Source organism: Podarcis gaigeae (assembly GCF_964106915.1).
Source record: "Podarcis gaigeae genome assembly, chromosome: 10".
In the NCBI taxonomy this organism is placed as follows: domain Eukaryota; kingdom Metazoa; phylum Chordata; class Lepidosauria; order Squamata; family Lacertidae; genus Podarcis; species Podarcis gaigeae.
The window spans coordinates 29,849,417-29,864,292 of NC_139686.1; the positions used below are offsets into that span (position 1 = coordinate 29,849,417).

The 14,876-nt window shown below is 46.9% G+C and overlaps 1 protein-coding gene across 3 annotated transcripts in view; it reads right to left on the reverse strand.

Annotated features, from left to right (window-relative positions):
• The window catches only part of PDGFB (platelet derived growth factor subunit B), a 48,524-nt gene extending 38,101 nt beyond the window's left edge, over nt 1-10,423 (reverse strand). For 2 of the 3 annotated variants that reach the window (XM_083701187.1, XM_083701186.1), the window contains exon 1: nt 10,316-10,423. Coding sequence is in view for 1 of the 3 variants with exons in the window: in XM_083701188.1 (XP_083557314.1) it covers nt 10,316-10,318 (3 nt within the window). In the remaining 2 variants the exon portion in view is untranslated. The remainder of the gene's footprint in view (nt 1-10,315) is intronic. The other variant, XM_083701188.1, reaches the window with a different exon arrangement.
• Between the last annotated feature and the right edge of the window lie 4,453 nt (nt 10,424-14,876).

A 14,876-nucleotide genomic window follows, 5' to 3' on the forward strand; every position in this document is an offset into this window, starting at 1 on the left:
AGTTTTTCGTCTTACGAGGCATTCGTCTTGCGAGGTACCACTGTATGCAGTGGCGAAATCAGATGTAGATCACCCACAGTCAGAGGCACTAGTCTGAACACTTTCTGCATGTTCAGCCACCCCCGGCTCAGCACACTTGAGCAAATGTAATCACATAGCTTCTGACTGAGCCAGGGGTTTCCTGCAGGTTATTGCCATTTCAGGGGTGGTCTAGTGCACGTCCCATATGTGGAATCTGCACTATGTTGTGCATGCATAGACATAAACACAAACACACAAAGGATCCTGCAGTTGGGGAGGGGCACAGTGACAGTGCTGCAGGGGATCAGTTGGAAGCCGCATGCATCTGTGGTGGTTGCTGCCAGCCACTTCATTTCTCTTTTAAAGCAGAATAATTCCTTGCCCTGCCATTCCCCCCCTTCTGAGGACCACCTCTTGAGTCTTTAACATGCCTTGCCTTGCAGAAGTTTTCTAGGCTTTGCACAAATGGCCCATGAGACTGAGTGATGGGGAACCTATGGTGCTCCAGATGTTTGACCACAACACCCCTCACTCCTGGCCACAAGTTCTCCATTCCTGATGTAAAGCTACCTTGTGGCTCTTTGGGGTGATCCTTTGCCCTGGTGTTGAGTTGTGTACACATTACTGACTTAGAACACAGTGAAGTCATTACCCCTGCCCTCTGTGCTTCAAATCACATTTCCACATCATCATATGTAACAGTACGATTGGATGAGTTTCCAAGTCGCTGTCTGTGCACACCAGTGAGCAGAGGGGGTGTGTTGATGTCTTCAAATGGCTTATGTTTTCAAATTGAATCAAAGCTGGGGGGGGGGCGGATGCAATGCACCAGGAAGCAGTATTTATCAAGACGCTACAGAATTGATGTGGATTGGGGCTCAAGTCTGTGCACATGGCTTCAAAAACCAGCAACTGGAGGGCACTGGGTTCAGAGTAATCAGGAGTGTGTGCACAGCCTTAGTGTTTGAGTGCTTTTTTGCAGAAAAAGTTGGGTGAGATGCTATCTTGACACAGGTGCAGGAGACAAGGGGTCATGATTACACCTCCCCTTGCTTTGAGGAAACCTCACTGTAAGCGTAGGGGTTGCTCCCACATTTCCCTTTGCCTCTTGAGTCATTTCACTGTTATCATTTCTTCACCTCTTTTGGGGTTGATGTAATCAAAGATTCAACAAGGAAGTGTTTTTGCTGGGAGGAAATGGGTTATGTAGTGGTTGCAGGGAGGGTTGGTGGTGGTTTTTTAGTCCAAGAGTGCCTCCTCAGTTCTGTTTTAAATAAAAACACCATAAAGCTATATAGATGTACCAACATCCTTTTAGCCAGAAAAGCCCACATGTACCCTATCCAGACAGCTCACACATGTTAAAGAATGACACAGCTACCTCATTCTCTTTTTCTGTCACAGAGATATAGTCAGACACATGTTGGATTATAGAGCATGCTCTAATTTCAGCTTTATACCTCTGGGATTTAGAAATACTTTACAGTGCAAAAATTAAGCAGAGCACAGACATCTCATGCTAAAGCTGACAGCCTGCCTCTGTATCAGCTGTGACAGGCACTCAACCACCAAGACCAGAATTTCATTACAGTCAGAACATTGAGTCTGCTATCTGTGTGGTGCCCCAAGACCCATCAAGACATCCCCTGAGGCTCTGCCATTGTCTGGCAGACTGGCTTAGCCATTCATTTCCTTAAAGGCTCCATTGTGATTCCACATAATCCAGTACAGCCTCAGGATTCAAAGATTTACATTACCATGCCTAGCTGAACTGGATACATGCATCCCCAGGCCCTCTTTTATATGGATTATCTAACAGAGCCATGGCTCAGCAGTGCAGCATTTGCTGTTGCATGAAGAAGGTCCCAGGTTCAATACCCAGGGAGACCTAGAGAGACTCCTGCCTTAAACCCTGGAGAACTACTGCCAGCCAATGTAGACAAATGCTCATCTCGATGGTCCAATGATGTGACTCAGTGCATGGTCTCTTCCTGTGTTCCTAGTCGTGCTGAAGAACTATGTCACAAGAAAATGCAGAAGTGACAGGAGACAGTGATGGCCACTACCCTAGATGGACTTAAAAGAGGGTTGGCCAAATCCATGGAGGAGAGGGCTATTTATTGCTACTAGCCTTCAAGGCTATGTTCTGCCTCCACAGTTGGAGGCACCAATGCTGCTGAAGACCAGTTGTGGAAAACCACAGGCGGGGAGAGGGCTCTTGTGCCTAAATCTTGCTTGCTGGTTCCTCACTGGACTAGATGGGCTATTGGCCTGATCAGCAGGCTCTTCTTGTGTTCTTAGCTGCTTGGGAAAGGCTAGAGGGGATAAGGGTTGATGAGTGCTTTTTCTTTGAACACATGAAGCCAACTTTCATGGAGTCAGACCACTGGTCCATGCAGCCCAGTGCTGCCTATTCTGACTAGCTGTGGCTCTCCAAGGCCTTGATAAGTCTTAACCCTGCTGTCATTAAGATCCCCCAGCTGGGTTCTTGAAGAGGTACCTAATCCACCAAGTCCTCTTGTGGGATAAGAGCATCCAGCTCTTGATTCTATCATTCTGTCCTGCTCATTGTCACCTTTTGACAAGTTAACCCAGCTTGGGAGAGGAGGATTGCTAGGGAATCGTTAGCTGCAGTCCTTAGCATACTTGTTAGGAAAGAAATCTCAATCGAACTTTCCTAACAAGTTCTGAAGGCCAAACTACACAGATTGCAGCCCTCCAGGCCCCTCTAGACGACCTGTTTGTTCAGCATTCATCCCAATATATTTGCAGAAAGCTTATGTGCAAGTTAGGTTATGTCTGGTCTTTGTTTTTTTAAGATCATCATTATATTTTATTTTCCAAATAAATCATAATCCATAGAATTTACATAAATCATTAATTGCCAAAATAAATGTATCTGAAGCTGGTTATATCCCAAATTCATGTGGCAATGATTTACAAAACATGTATATCTCTCACCAAATTCTGCATTATAGCCAGTTATATTATATCCAGTCTTTATTGAGCATTTGTTCTTATTTGTTTGTAAGTCAAGTTTATGACAATGAACATTCTTCTGTAAGAACACAAGTTCTCACAGTGGCCAACCAAATGCCTGTGGACAGTCTGCAAGCTGGGCATGAGTGCAACAGTACTCTACCCACCTGTGGTTATCAGCAGCCAAAGCCAGTATTCAGAGAGAGATTGCCTCTGACATAGGTGTCCTGATCTGCTTGTCACTTACCATTACAGTGGTATCTGGGTTCTCGAATTTAATCCATTCTGGGAGTCCGTTCGACTCCCGAAACCATTTGAAAACCAAGGCACAACTTCCGATTGGCTACAGGAGCTTCCTGCACTCAATCTGAAGCCATGTTGGACATTCAGCTTCTGAAACACATTTGCAAACCGGAACACTTGCTTCTGGGTTTGCGGCGTTCGGTAGCCGATTTGTTCAACAGCTAAGCCCTTCTGGAACCAAGGTACCACTGTATTCATTCACCCCACACTTTTCAATTCATTTTCCCATTATTTTCCAAAACTCAAAAAGCTTGTGTTTTTTTTTTTTAAAAGTGGCTTTGTTTCACTAGGGGAATGGAGCACCTTAATCCACTTTAAATGTGGAAACTTAAATTTTGAATACATGCTTGAATCCCTCCAGCAAAATACTGATAGTCTGAAGAAGCTTTTGTGTATCTTTTAACACTGGTATAACCGGGTGTCTGGATCTGAAACATACTTTACAGATTAGAGATGAGAAGAAACATTATTAAATTTGAATGCCTTGTTGGAGCAACTATGGTAGGTGTTTTCTTTTTGGAGATTTTAGTAATGCTGTTTGTATTGTATTGTTTTATTACATGTTTACTGGCTGGTTTTCTGTAAGCAGTGTTGATTATATATTTTACAGAAAAGGCATGATAAAATTAAATTACAGTTTTGAGGAATGTAAAAATGAGTGTACACGCCAATTCTTTTTATATGGACTTTGAAAAATAAACCTGTGGACTTTGATGTTTTCATTATAGATTTTATTTTTTATTATTACCATATACTGCTTTGTGCATTCTGAAGGAAAAGTGCTTTTTCCCCTTAAAAAAATCTTTAGGGATATCATTTTGACTCAAGAAACTCACCATTCTATAGTTCAAAATGGGAAAAATAAATACAGTAAATGGACAAAAGTACAATTGTTCACCAATTGTTTAGGGGTATGAGTACCCCTGCATACCCCCAGAAAAATATTGTGTATATTTTAATAATCCACTGTGTGATTCCTTGGACCTTCCATTGAAACCAGTGGGAGCACTGCCTAAAGAGCCTTACCCTTATTAATATGTGCTAATGACGCATGTAGCTGAAAGTCAAGGCAATATGCCTTTCACATGTATGTACAATTGGTATATTTTGTTCATTTGGTAAATTTCTGGGCCAAATCAGTTATCATAGTGGCTACCTTACTTGTACTGTAAACGGTGCTAATAACCCTACCATTTTAGACTAGGCCCGCTTTGATTGGACCTAACCATCCAGGGGTCATTTACCTATACCTTTACTGTTCCTTTAGGCTGCAGCTCCATGTGCACTTGCCATTAAGTAAACCCTGTTGAATTTAGTGGGACTTACTAGGCATGCATAGCTTTGTGCTGTTGGATAATCGATTGTTGGCATCTGTCTGTCTTGAGAGACAATGGAGTGCGCTTCTGGGAGTAAAACCAAACCACTGTGTTAGCAGCACTGAAGTGACCTCTCTGGGTCACAAGCCTGGGCAGTGTGTGGCATGGAGGTCCTGGGCTGCTCGGACAACAAAGACCCTCTTTCGGCCTCACTGATGTGGTCCAAAAGAGCCACAGGTGAGAACTAAGTGCATGCTGGGGACCAAAGGTGGACAAACTACCCCCAAAGAATCATGATGTGTCCCCCCCACCAGAGGTACTACCCCTCCCCTAACACCCCATACACCCTTGGATCATCTAGGCATGTTTTTTTCCAACTATCATTAGTTCATAATTGGCCATCTCCTTATCCTGGGGTTAGGGAACTTGTAACCCTCCATACTTGGTTGAACTACAACTCCCATCATCCCTGGCCAATGGTCATGCTAACTAGAGCTGTTGGGGGCTGAAGTCCAACAATACATGGAGGCCCTCAGGCTCCCACACCAGTCTTATCCCTAAGGAAAAAGTATGTTCTGTGGTGGGACGTCCTCTGAAGTTCCTTTTATGTATGTATCACATGGAGCATGTGTAGAGTCCAGGACAAATTTAAAAGTGGCACTTGTGACCAGTGGCGTAGCGTGGGGGGTGCAGGGGGGGCGGCCGCACCGGGCGCAACATCTGGGGGTTAGGGTTAGGGGGCGCAAATCCACGGGTTAGGGGGCGCAAATGACTTGCCTTGCCCCGGGTGCTGACAACCCACGCTACGCCACTGCTTGTGACACAAGAATATAGGAAATCTCAGGTTACGTTTTTGAGCCCTTGGCACACTGTCTTCTCCAAATCCGGTTTAATTACGTGGGAGCTGAGATGGGAAGAAGGTTATTTATTTACACGTGGATGATGCTGAGAGGAATTTTTAGAAGCATGGCTGTAGAGAAGCTAATTCTTTCTGATTTTTCAGACAATGAGGAAAAGGATGTTTGGAAACAAGACTATCCACCTATAGCACTGGATGAGGCCAGAAGTAAATAATATTCAAAGGCTTTTAAGGATTTCAGTAACTATTTATTTAACATGGGAAGGGAACGGATTGTCTTTCCCTGAGAAATCTTTAGAAGGCTTCCAGGCCAGATTTGGACAAGTTGGAGGGAGGGAGGCAGGCAGCCAGATAATGTATAGTAGTGGCTCTCTTGGAGGGTACCTTGTGGAGTGCCACAGAGCTGGGCTTTGGATGGGAAGACCAAGTTCAAATCCTTGCTCAGCTGCCATCTCATTGGGTGTCCTTAGACAGGTCAGTGCCTTTCACTATCTCCTATTTTGCAGGGTTATTGAGACCAAAACATCAGCTTGAGTTGTTCTTAAGTAAGTGTGCAAATGACATGGATAGACACTATGCAAGGAGGTTCCCAGACCTCCCTACTCACATACATTCTCCTCACTGAACCAGGAGAAATGGCGCCAACTACTGGACACTCGCCTGGTTCTCCCCCATCATCATTCTCCAACTAAGGTTGGTTTTCATTAACACCTTAAAATGTTCTTGCATGCTTGTTTTGATCTACTTTTTTCCAAACTAAAAGTGAATACTTCAAGCTGCTTGAACTTGTGTGCAGAGCATGTTTGCTGCCAGAACAGAACATTTATTTAGTGTGTGTGTTTTTAATGGTGCTGAGAGCCAGTGTGGTGTAGTGGTTAAGAGCGGTGGACTCGTAATCTGGTGAACCGGGTTCGTGTCCCCGCTCCTCCACATGCAGCTGCTGGGTGACTTTGGGCTAGTCACACTTCTCTGAAGTCTCTCAGCCTCACTCACCTCACAGTGTTTGTTGTGGGGGAGGAAGGGAAAGGAGAATGTTAGCCGCTTTGAGACTCCTTAGGGTAGTGATAAAGCGGGATATCAAATCCAAAATGTTCTCCTCCTCCTCAGTAATCCTTACAATGGGGGTAGGGAACCTGGCGCTCTCTAGATGCTGTTGGACTATGACCCCATCTCTCCAGGCCATTGGCCCTGTTGACTGGGGCTACTGGGAGCTGGGGTCCAACAACGTATGGAGGGCTACAACCCTGTATTGCAGATTGAGAGATGAGGCGGAGAAAGAGGGACTTGCTTGTGAATGAATGGTTGTTTTGAGTACCTTGCTATAAAGCCAGTTCTTATGAATGCAGTCCTACTGCATCTCTTCTCACAGTGGCCAACCAGATGCCCATGGGAAACCTGCAAGCAGGACATGAGCACAACAGCACACTGCCTAGCTGGGATTCCCAGCAGCTGGGATTCAGAGACATACCGGCTCTGAAGGTGGAGGTAGAACATAGCCATTGTGTGGCTTGTTGATATCCTTATCCTCCTTGAATTTCTCTTCTCTTTTAAAGCCATCCATTTTAAAGCCTAATCCTCTTTTTGAAGCTAATGGCACCATAAGCTGCAGTGGCTTCCGCTGCCTTTCAATTAGGAGAGAACCACAGCTCCTCTGCCAGAAAGTAAAATTTAAGAAATCCATAGAAGTTGGCTTGCATGCTTTGTTTGAGCTACTTGATGTCTCATAAGGCATCAAGGGAGGGACTGGAGGTCAGAGGTTTGAACACTGTGTGAAACAGGATGCTAGACTAGGTTATGGTTACCAGATGTGCCCATTTTCCGGGGACAGTCCCTGGATTTACAAATCTGTCCCCGGACAAATTCCGTCCCTAGGAATGTCACCGGATTTCATTTAATGTCCCCGGATTTATATTTTAAGTGTTGTAGATTTATTAGTAGGGAATGAATGTTGTGTGATTGGTTCAACAGCATAAGAGACATCATATAGGGACTTCTGGCGAGGCAAAATGGCGGGCGCCATGGCAGTGAGCAGCTCCTGAAGCCAGCCAGAGCCAACTGCGCTACCAGGCTGGCTCTGGGCTGCTGAGACTGCCGCCCCCACTGCCGAGGGGGAACCGGGGATGCCTGGAGCGTCAACTGGGGGAAGCACTGACAACCCCCCCCCCCGTGATCTAAATCGAGCTGGTAGCAAGAGTGTCCGGCCACCCAGCCGACTGCCCAGCAGCTCTCCAGGGCCAGGAAAACCCCGGGAGCCAACGCAGGGAGAAGGAGGAGAAGGAACAGAGAGAAAGAGGAAGGAGAAAAAAGAGGGGAGCCCTGACCTTGCCACGCCGCTGCCGCCGCTGAAGAAAAGAGGTAGGAAAGCACTGGGAGGGCAAGGACATGAGGCTGAGCCCAGGCCCAACCTGAGCCTACTCCATGGCAGGCCGGGCCCAGAGGAAAGCCACACAACAGAGAAGACCACAGAAGAGAAGATATTACTTCTTAATATTTTTTAAAAATAGCTTTTTTCTCTCTTTTTTAAAAAAGTGTCCCCGGATTCTTTGAAAAAAATCTGGTAACCTTAGACTAGGTAGGCCTTTGATTTAATCTAGGTGGGTTCTTCCAGTGGCTTTGGGAGCAAGTGCTATGGTTCCACATCTATGGCTCATAGAGTGCCATTATAGCAGAGTGGCTAAGAGACTGATCTACAAAATCAGGAAGATCCTGTGCTTTGAATCTCCCCTCTGTAATAAACTCATTATGTGGCTGTATAGGCAAGCCAATCTCTTGCAGCTTCAGCCCCCACCTCCCTTTGCAACATATGAAGAATTGCAGGATTGTTGCAAGAAATATACCCAAATGATGTATGGCAAACCATTTTTCGTGGAAATGATTGCTCCATTAGCCTAGGCCAGGGTGACCATGTTTGGGAAATTGTAGCCCAAAGGCAGCATTTTAGGCATAAAGCAGGGGCGTGTTGACATAGTGGATTAGAGAATTAAAGGGTGCTTTGCATTTGAATAGACTATGCTGAATTCTAGGAACTGGAAGCATAAAAAAAGACTTTTGAGCTCAGTCTTTACAGGTATCAAAGGATTATAAAGCTACTGAGCAAGATGCCACCTAGGTGGAGATTTGCTGCAGAAGAACATGGGAAGAGCCCTGGCCAATGACCTATCTAGCCCAGCTTCCTGTTATCAGTGGCTGACCAGATGCCTATGGAAAGCCCAAAAGCAGGACCTGAGTGCATGACATGCCACCAGCAGAGTTGGCACACCTCCGAACTCTGCATTAATTGACCTAGAAATACCATTCTCTGGTTGCATACAGTCACTAAAGTGGATGAGAATCCCTGCTTTGTCATTGGAATGCATTGGAAGTAATGAAACGGTACACTCTTTAGCAGCTTTGATTACTAGACCCCTTGGATGGCTGAAGAGTTCTCTAAGGAGACCTGATCCATGATGGGTCAACTTGGCTCTTCTGCCTTACCATGCAGTCTTATGAATAGCTACTCAGAGGTAAGCCCTATTAAGTCTAATGAGACTTCCAGATAGGTGTGTATAGCATTGCAACCTGAGGACATAATATTCAAGTTATTCCAGCTGAGGTAGGGATGGGACATCAGGTTAGGTGGCAGCCCTGCGACTCCCGCAGAACTGCCACCAGCACAACAGATAAAGCCTGTAGGTTTGCCTATCACTCTGGCAGAATGATCAAAACAGGTTATGTTGACCCCAACCTGCAAAGCCAGACTCCAAAATTAAATCAGGTAGGAATTTTTTAAAGTTTCTTAAAAAAAAACAACCCACTTCTAAATATTATAGGAAAATAAAGTACAACTTTACAATCCAAAGCAAATATAGAAATGTGGTCAAAATAGATAAAATTACAAAGATGATGCAACAAAAAAATTGACTTGTTATTTGAATCAAAGCCTGACCAAAATAATTATATGACAAGAGACAACAAAATGTGTTGAAGACCAAATGCATTTCAACCCAGTTGGTCGTCTTCAGTGGTCGGAAGATCATTATGGAGGTGACAGAGTGGGGGCATTGTTTTGTGATGCCATGGCATGCAGGGGGTGTGTCCCCTTGCCCTGATGGCGGGCTTTGGTGGTGTTTCAAGGTGGGGATGTCTGCTCTTTCTGTGCCCTTGGGGGGGGGGGGTTAGTGGTGCGTTCCCCCCTTCTTTTCCAAGCTGAGTATGCATAGGAGATGGTGGTCATTCAACGGGCAAAACAGTAACGTATTTCCCCACCCCCCTTCGACAAAACTGGAACGCAGGATTGCTTCGTAAGTCTCCTTCCTAAGTGAAAGCATAGGGGAAATTAAGGCTGTCACTGGAGGGGTGTGGGGTGAGCTGATGTGCGCTGATGCCTGTGTATTTTTATGAGCTGGGAATTAAAAACCCTTCCCCTGTACGAAGACACACATGCACATCATTCCATTCATTTCTCTCTCTCTCTGGCTTCAGGACATTATGGAACTCTTTTCCTGAACCAGGAGAAGCATTTGATGATGGGTACACCCCCCTTCTCCCCCCCCTCCATCACCTCTTTCCTGTTCTGATGGGGGGGGGATGTCCTGTTTTCCTTTTTTATTTTTCTGAAGTACCAATAGCACTGGAAAAGGAATATCTCCCCCTACTCTCTTCCATGCTACAACCAATATAACAATATATGTGTCTATTTATGAGATATAACACATCACACCCTGTTCTTTGGGGATAATAAACATATTTCCTCCCCCCCCCCTAATTTGAGGAGGGTGGGAAACACCTTCAGCTCCCCCCCCTTTCCACCCACCACCCAACCCCATCTCTTATAACCCGCCCGTTTCCCCCAACTCACCATTCTCCTGTCCTTCACCTCTTCACGCAGCAGCCGCTGAGGAAAGGAAGCCTGCTGAACAAGAGTAAAAATAGACCCGGCAGTTACTCAGCGCCTGAGAACATGATGACATGACTCATGAGGTAAAATAAAGAGATGTGAAAATCAAAAGCCCGTTGCATTCCCACCACCATCCATCCATCCTTGCACGAAGTGAACCCCACTTCACTCCAGGCATGTCTTGCATCTCGGATCTAAGGAAGGGGGGAAATAAATTGCTCTTGAATTTTGGAAATCGCCAAGCACTGAGGTAAATTCTTGGGTAAAAGGGAACTAACCGGCTGCCTCCCCCCAAGCTGATTTTTGACCAGGCACCAGTTTGCATACGACATCTGATGGGGTCACTTTCCAGGGTTCTTCTCTGCCCCCCCCCCACTTTTTAGGGGGTTCTTCGGGGTTTTCACCACTGGCTGGCAAGGGAGGGCTGTGCATTTGCTGGGCCTCACTTAGCCAGCATTGCGTTCTGTGTTTCTGTTCTGCAGGGGGCACAGGGATGTCAGAAGAAGAAGAAGAAGAGGAGGAGGGGGAGGAGGAGGAGGAGTTTGGATTTTATATCCCGCTTTATCACTACCCGAAGGAGTCTCAAAGCAGCTAACAATCTCCTTTCCCTTCCTCCCCCACAACAAACACTCTGTGAGGTGAGTGGGGCTTCAGACTTCAGAGAAGTGTGACTAGCCCAAGGTCACCCAGCAGCTGCATGTGGAGGAGCGGAGACGCGAACCCGGTTCACCAGATTATGAGTCTATCGCTCTTAACCACTACACCACACTGGCAACATGTACGGCCTCTGGTCCATGAAGGCTTTGCATTGCCTTCATGTGCACTTCTGCAGGCTGAAGCACTCTCAGTTTGCACATCCCATGCCACACCACTTGTGGCTCATGCTGTAACAAGCCTTTTAGTGCTTCAAGTGTCGCAACATGATTGATCTTGCTCCTTTCACTTTTAGCTCTCGCCACGTACTGGGGGTCAGCGTTGAATCATTTAGGGCCAGTTTTATACATCATCACTGCTGCCATTAAACCAAGGTAGTTTCAAAAATATCAGCAGGGGGACTGGCATCAGGTGAGCCATTCATCTACATCAGACTGGGTGATTTTCAGCATCTCATTATGAGCAAACATTGGGCCACGGGGGAAATCACCTGACGAGTCATTGCACATCAACAGCTTGCCACATGGAGCAGTTTCATGTGATTTTCATATGGTGGTCATAATGTGTAAGGTAAAAGGTAAAGGTAAAGGACCCATGGATGGTTAAGTCCAGTCAAAGGCGACTATGGGGTGCAGTGCTCATCTCGCTTTTCAGGCTGAGGGAGCCGGCGTTTGCCACAGACAGCTTTCTGGGTCCTGTGGCCACCATGACTAAACTGCTTGTGGTGCAACAGGACACCATGACGGAAACCAGATCGCATGGAAACACTGTTTCCCACAGCAGCGGTACCTATTTATCTGCTTGCACTGGTGTGCTTTCAAACTGCTAGGTTGGCAGGAGCTGGGGCAGAGCAACAGGAGCTCACCCCGTTGTGGGGATTTGAACTGCCAATCTTCTGATCAACAAGCCCAAGAGGCTCAGTGGTGAAGACCACAGTGCCATCCGCATCCCACATAATGTGTAAACCTGTGGTAAGAGGGAGGCCTGGGCAGGGGGTGGGGTCTCAGGCAGGAAAGGAAGAGCCCAGTTCGAGAGTGTTTGAACCAAGCTACACAGAATGGTGTGGTGCAGCTCTTGCTGAACTTTACCAGTATGGAATCAGTTGGGGATTGTTTGAATGCTTCCCCATATTTTAAAACTGGGAGGGAAGCACGCTTTCTGCAACATAACAAATCAGTGTGATAGAAGAGCAAAATCTGGTGCTCACCCACCAAGAAAGATGGTTTGCAAGTTTGTATGGGTCAGGCCAGAGGCAGATTCAGCACTTTCTACCATTGCAGTAATTCCACCTCTGTTTCCTTTAGTGAGAAGTCTGGTAAGAACTGCACTGGGCATTCTCCAGTGTGGGTATAATAGCTGCATATAAGCTGGAGGGTGGGATATGCTGAAATTATGCTTGGCCATATACTCTGTATTGGCGAGCCATGTCGTTTACCACCCTGGCATTAAAGTCCTCATACTTTGATAAGGTCATTTTGGGAGAGTGGCTCTGCATGCAGTTAGCCCAATATTGTCACTGCTCTGTATAATAGCATAGGGCAGGGGGTAGGAGTGGAGAATGGCTATTGGCTTCTTAGGATTTAGTCCTGCCTACGAATCCTGAAGCTGGAATGATACCCACAAATCCCTCTGCACCAGCTTATTGAGTGCTACACAGGTGCAGACCATGCTCATGCAATACACACCGCTCTCCCACAATCCCTACTCCAACCATGCACCTGAAATCTATATGGGCAAACAGAGACTGGAGTCAGGCAAGCTGTCACAATGACTTGTACCCATTGAGAGCCATGTGGCTCCAGCTATGAAGTGGGCCTCTCTCTGGAAGCAGGGCAGCCTCTTCATCAACCTGGTGCCCTCCAGCTATTTTAGACTACAATTTCCTGGCTGGGGCTGATGGGAATTGCAGTCTAAAACAGCTGGACAGCACTAGGCTGATGAAGGCTGTGCGATGATTATTTTACATGGTTGAATGAGCCGTCATAGGCTGCATCTCCTGGAGCAAAATATTAAATGAATAAATAAACATCCAATTAAGAATTTGTCTAGTGGTGATGAGTATAGTGCCTACAAATCGGTCCACGTGATAACATTTTTGCTGTGAGATATTGCACCCGGGTGGCACTGTGGGTTGAACCACAGGGCCTAGGGCTTGCCGATCACAGGGCCTAGGGCTTGCCGTTGGCGGTTCTAATCCCCGTGATGGGGTGAGCTCCTGTTGTTCGGTCCCTGCTTCTGCCAACCTAGCAGTTCAAAAGCACGTCAAAGTGCAAGTAGATAAATAGGTACCACTCTGGTGGGAAGGTAAACGGCATTTCCGTGCGCTGCTCTGGTTCGCCAGAAGAAGCGGCTTATTCATGCTGGCCACATGACCCGGAAGCTGTCTGCAGACAAACACCCACTTCCTCGGCCAGTAAAGTGAGATGAGCACTGCAACTCCAGAGTCATCCGTGACTGGACCTAATGGCCAGGGGTCCCTTTACCTTTACCTATTGCCTGTGGAAAACCCCAGTGACTGGGACTTTTCTTTTATTTGCTTCCAGACATCCTTGCACAATGCCATAACTCCAGCAGCATTTGTCATGCTGTATTCAGCCTACAGCTGATCACCTCTGCTGATGCCCCCGCTGAAAGGTAATAACAATTAACCTTAGCCATATAAATGACAGGAGGTGGTTCTTAATTGATTCCGCACTTGAAAATGGAGAGCAGTGTGTCAGCATCACCATCACCCACGCAACATTTCTCTGCCCCTCCGGCACCCAGACTAGGGCATCTTCTCTAACAAAACAAAACAAAAGCTCCTGCGTCTGAGCAGGTTAACAAGTCCCCCTCTGCCCCCCCCTCAACGGACCCAGACAAAGTGGCATCTCTGAAGACAAAGGGTTTCAATAGCGCTCCTGCCCTCTGCCCTCTCCTAAACAATGTGAAATCAAGGAATATTGTCCTCAGCTGAATAAAAGCCTCTAAATATAGTGCGTCTGATGTGTTCTTGGTTTCCTGCCCGTCATTCCCCTCCCCTCCCCCTCCGCCGGCCCACTTTGCCACTAATCCAACACATTAACACAAAAGAGGGTGCGATCACACTAGGAAGACCACCTCCTCCCCACATGATGAGGCAGAGGGGATTTCCAGTGTTTTGTGCCTCTTGTTTGCAAGCTAGAGGTGGGCTGGCTTGGAGGGGGTGGGTAAATGTCAGGAGGCACCAGTGCTGCATGTGGGGTAGGTTGCTGTCAAACAAACAGAGAGCCTTTCACTCCAGCTTCCGCCTGCTCCCACTTCTAATTCTGGACCATGCGCATGACCCTGCCAGTGCACACTAGCCTCTAATATCACAGTCCTGGGTTGCTGCTCCGGTCTGTGAAGCTATGTTTGCCCCTGTGCATTTCTACACATTGGCTTTTCGCATGATGCAAGTGCGTCAGACTTGCATGACCGATGCATTGAACTGCTCCCACAACATTGTTTCCTCCCAGGGCCAAAGCAGGGTCTTCTGTGTGTGGTATCAGATGGTGGACCACCTTTGCCGTGATGAAGGGGATGGTGCAACTCCTCTATGAGGAAATGTGGCGGCATTAAGGACCTTTTAGTGGCGCTGTGGGTTAAACCACAGAGCCTAGGGCTTGCTGATCAGAAGGTCAGTGGTACGAATCCCCGTGATGGGGTGAGCTCTCATTGCTCGGTCCCTGCTCCTGCCAACCTAGCAGTTCAAAAGTGCGTCAAAGTGCAAGTAGATAAATAGGTACCGCTCCAGCGGGAAGGTAAACGGTGTTTCCGAGCGCTGCTCTGGTCCACCAGAAGCGGCTTAGTCATGCTGGCCACATGACCCGGAAGCTGTACGCCGGCTCCCTCAGCCGATAAAGCGAGA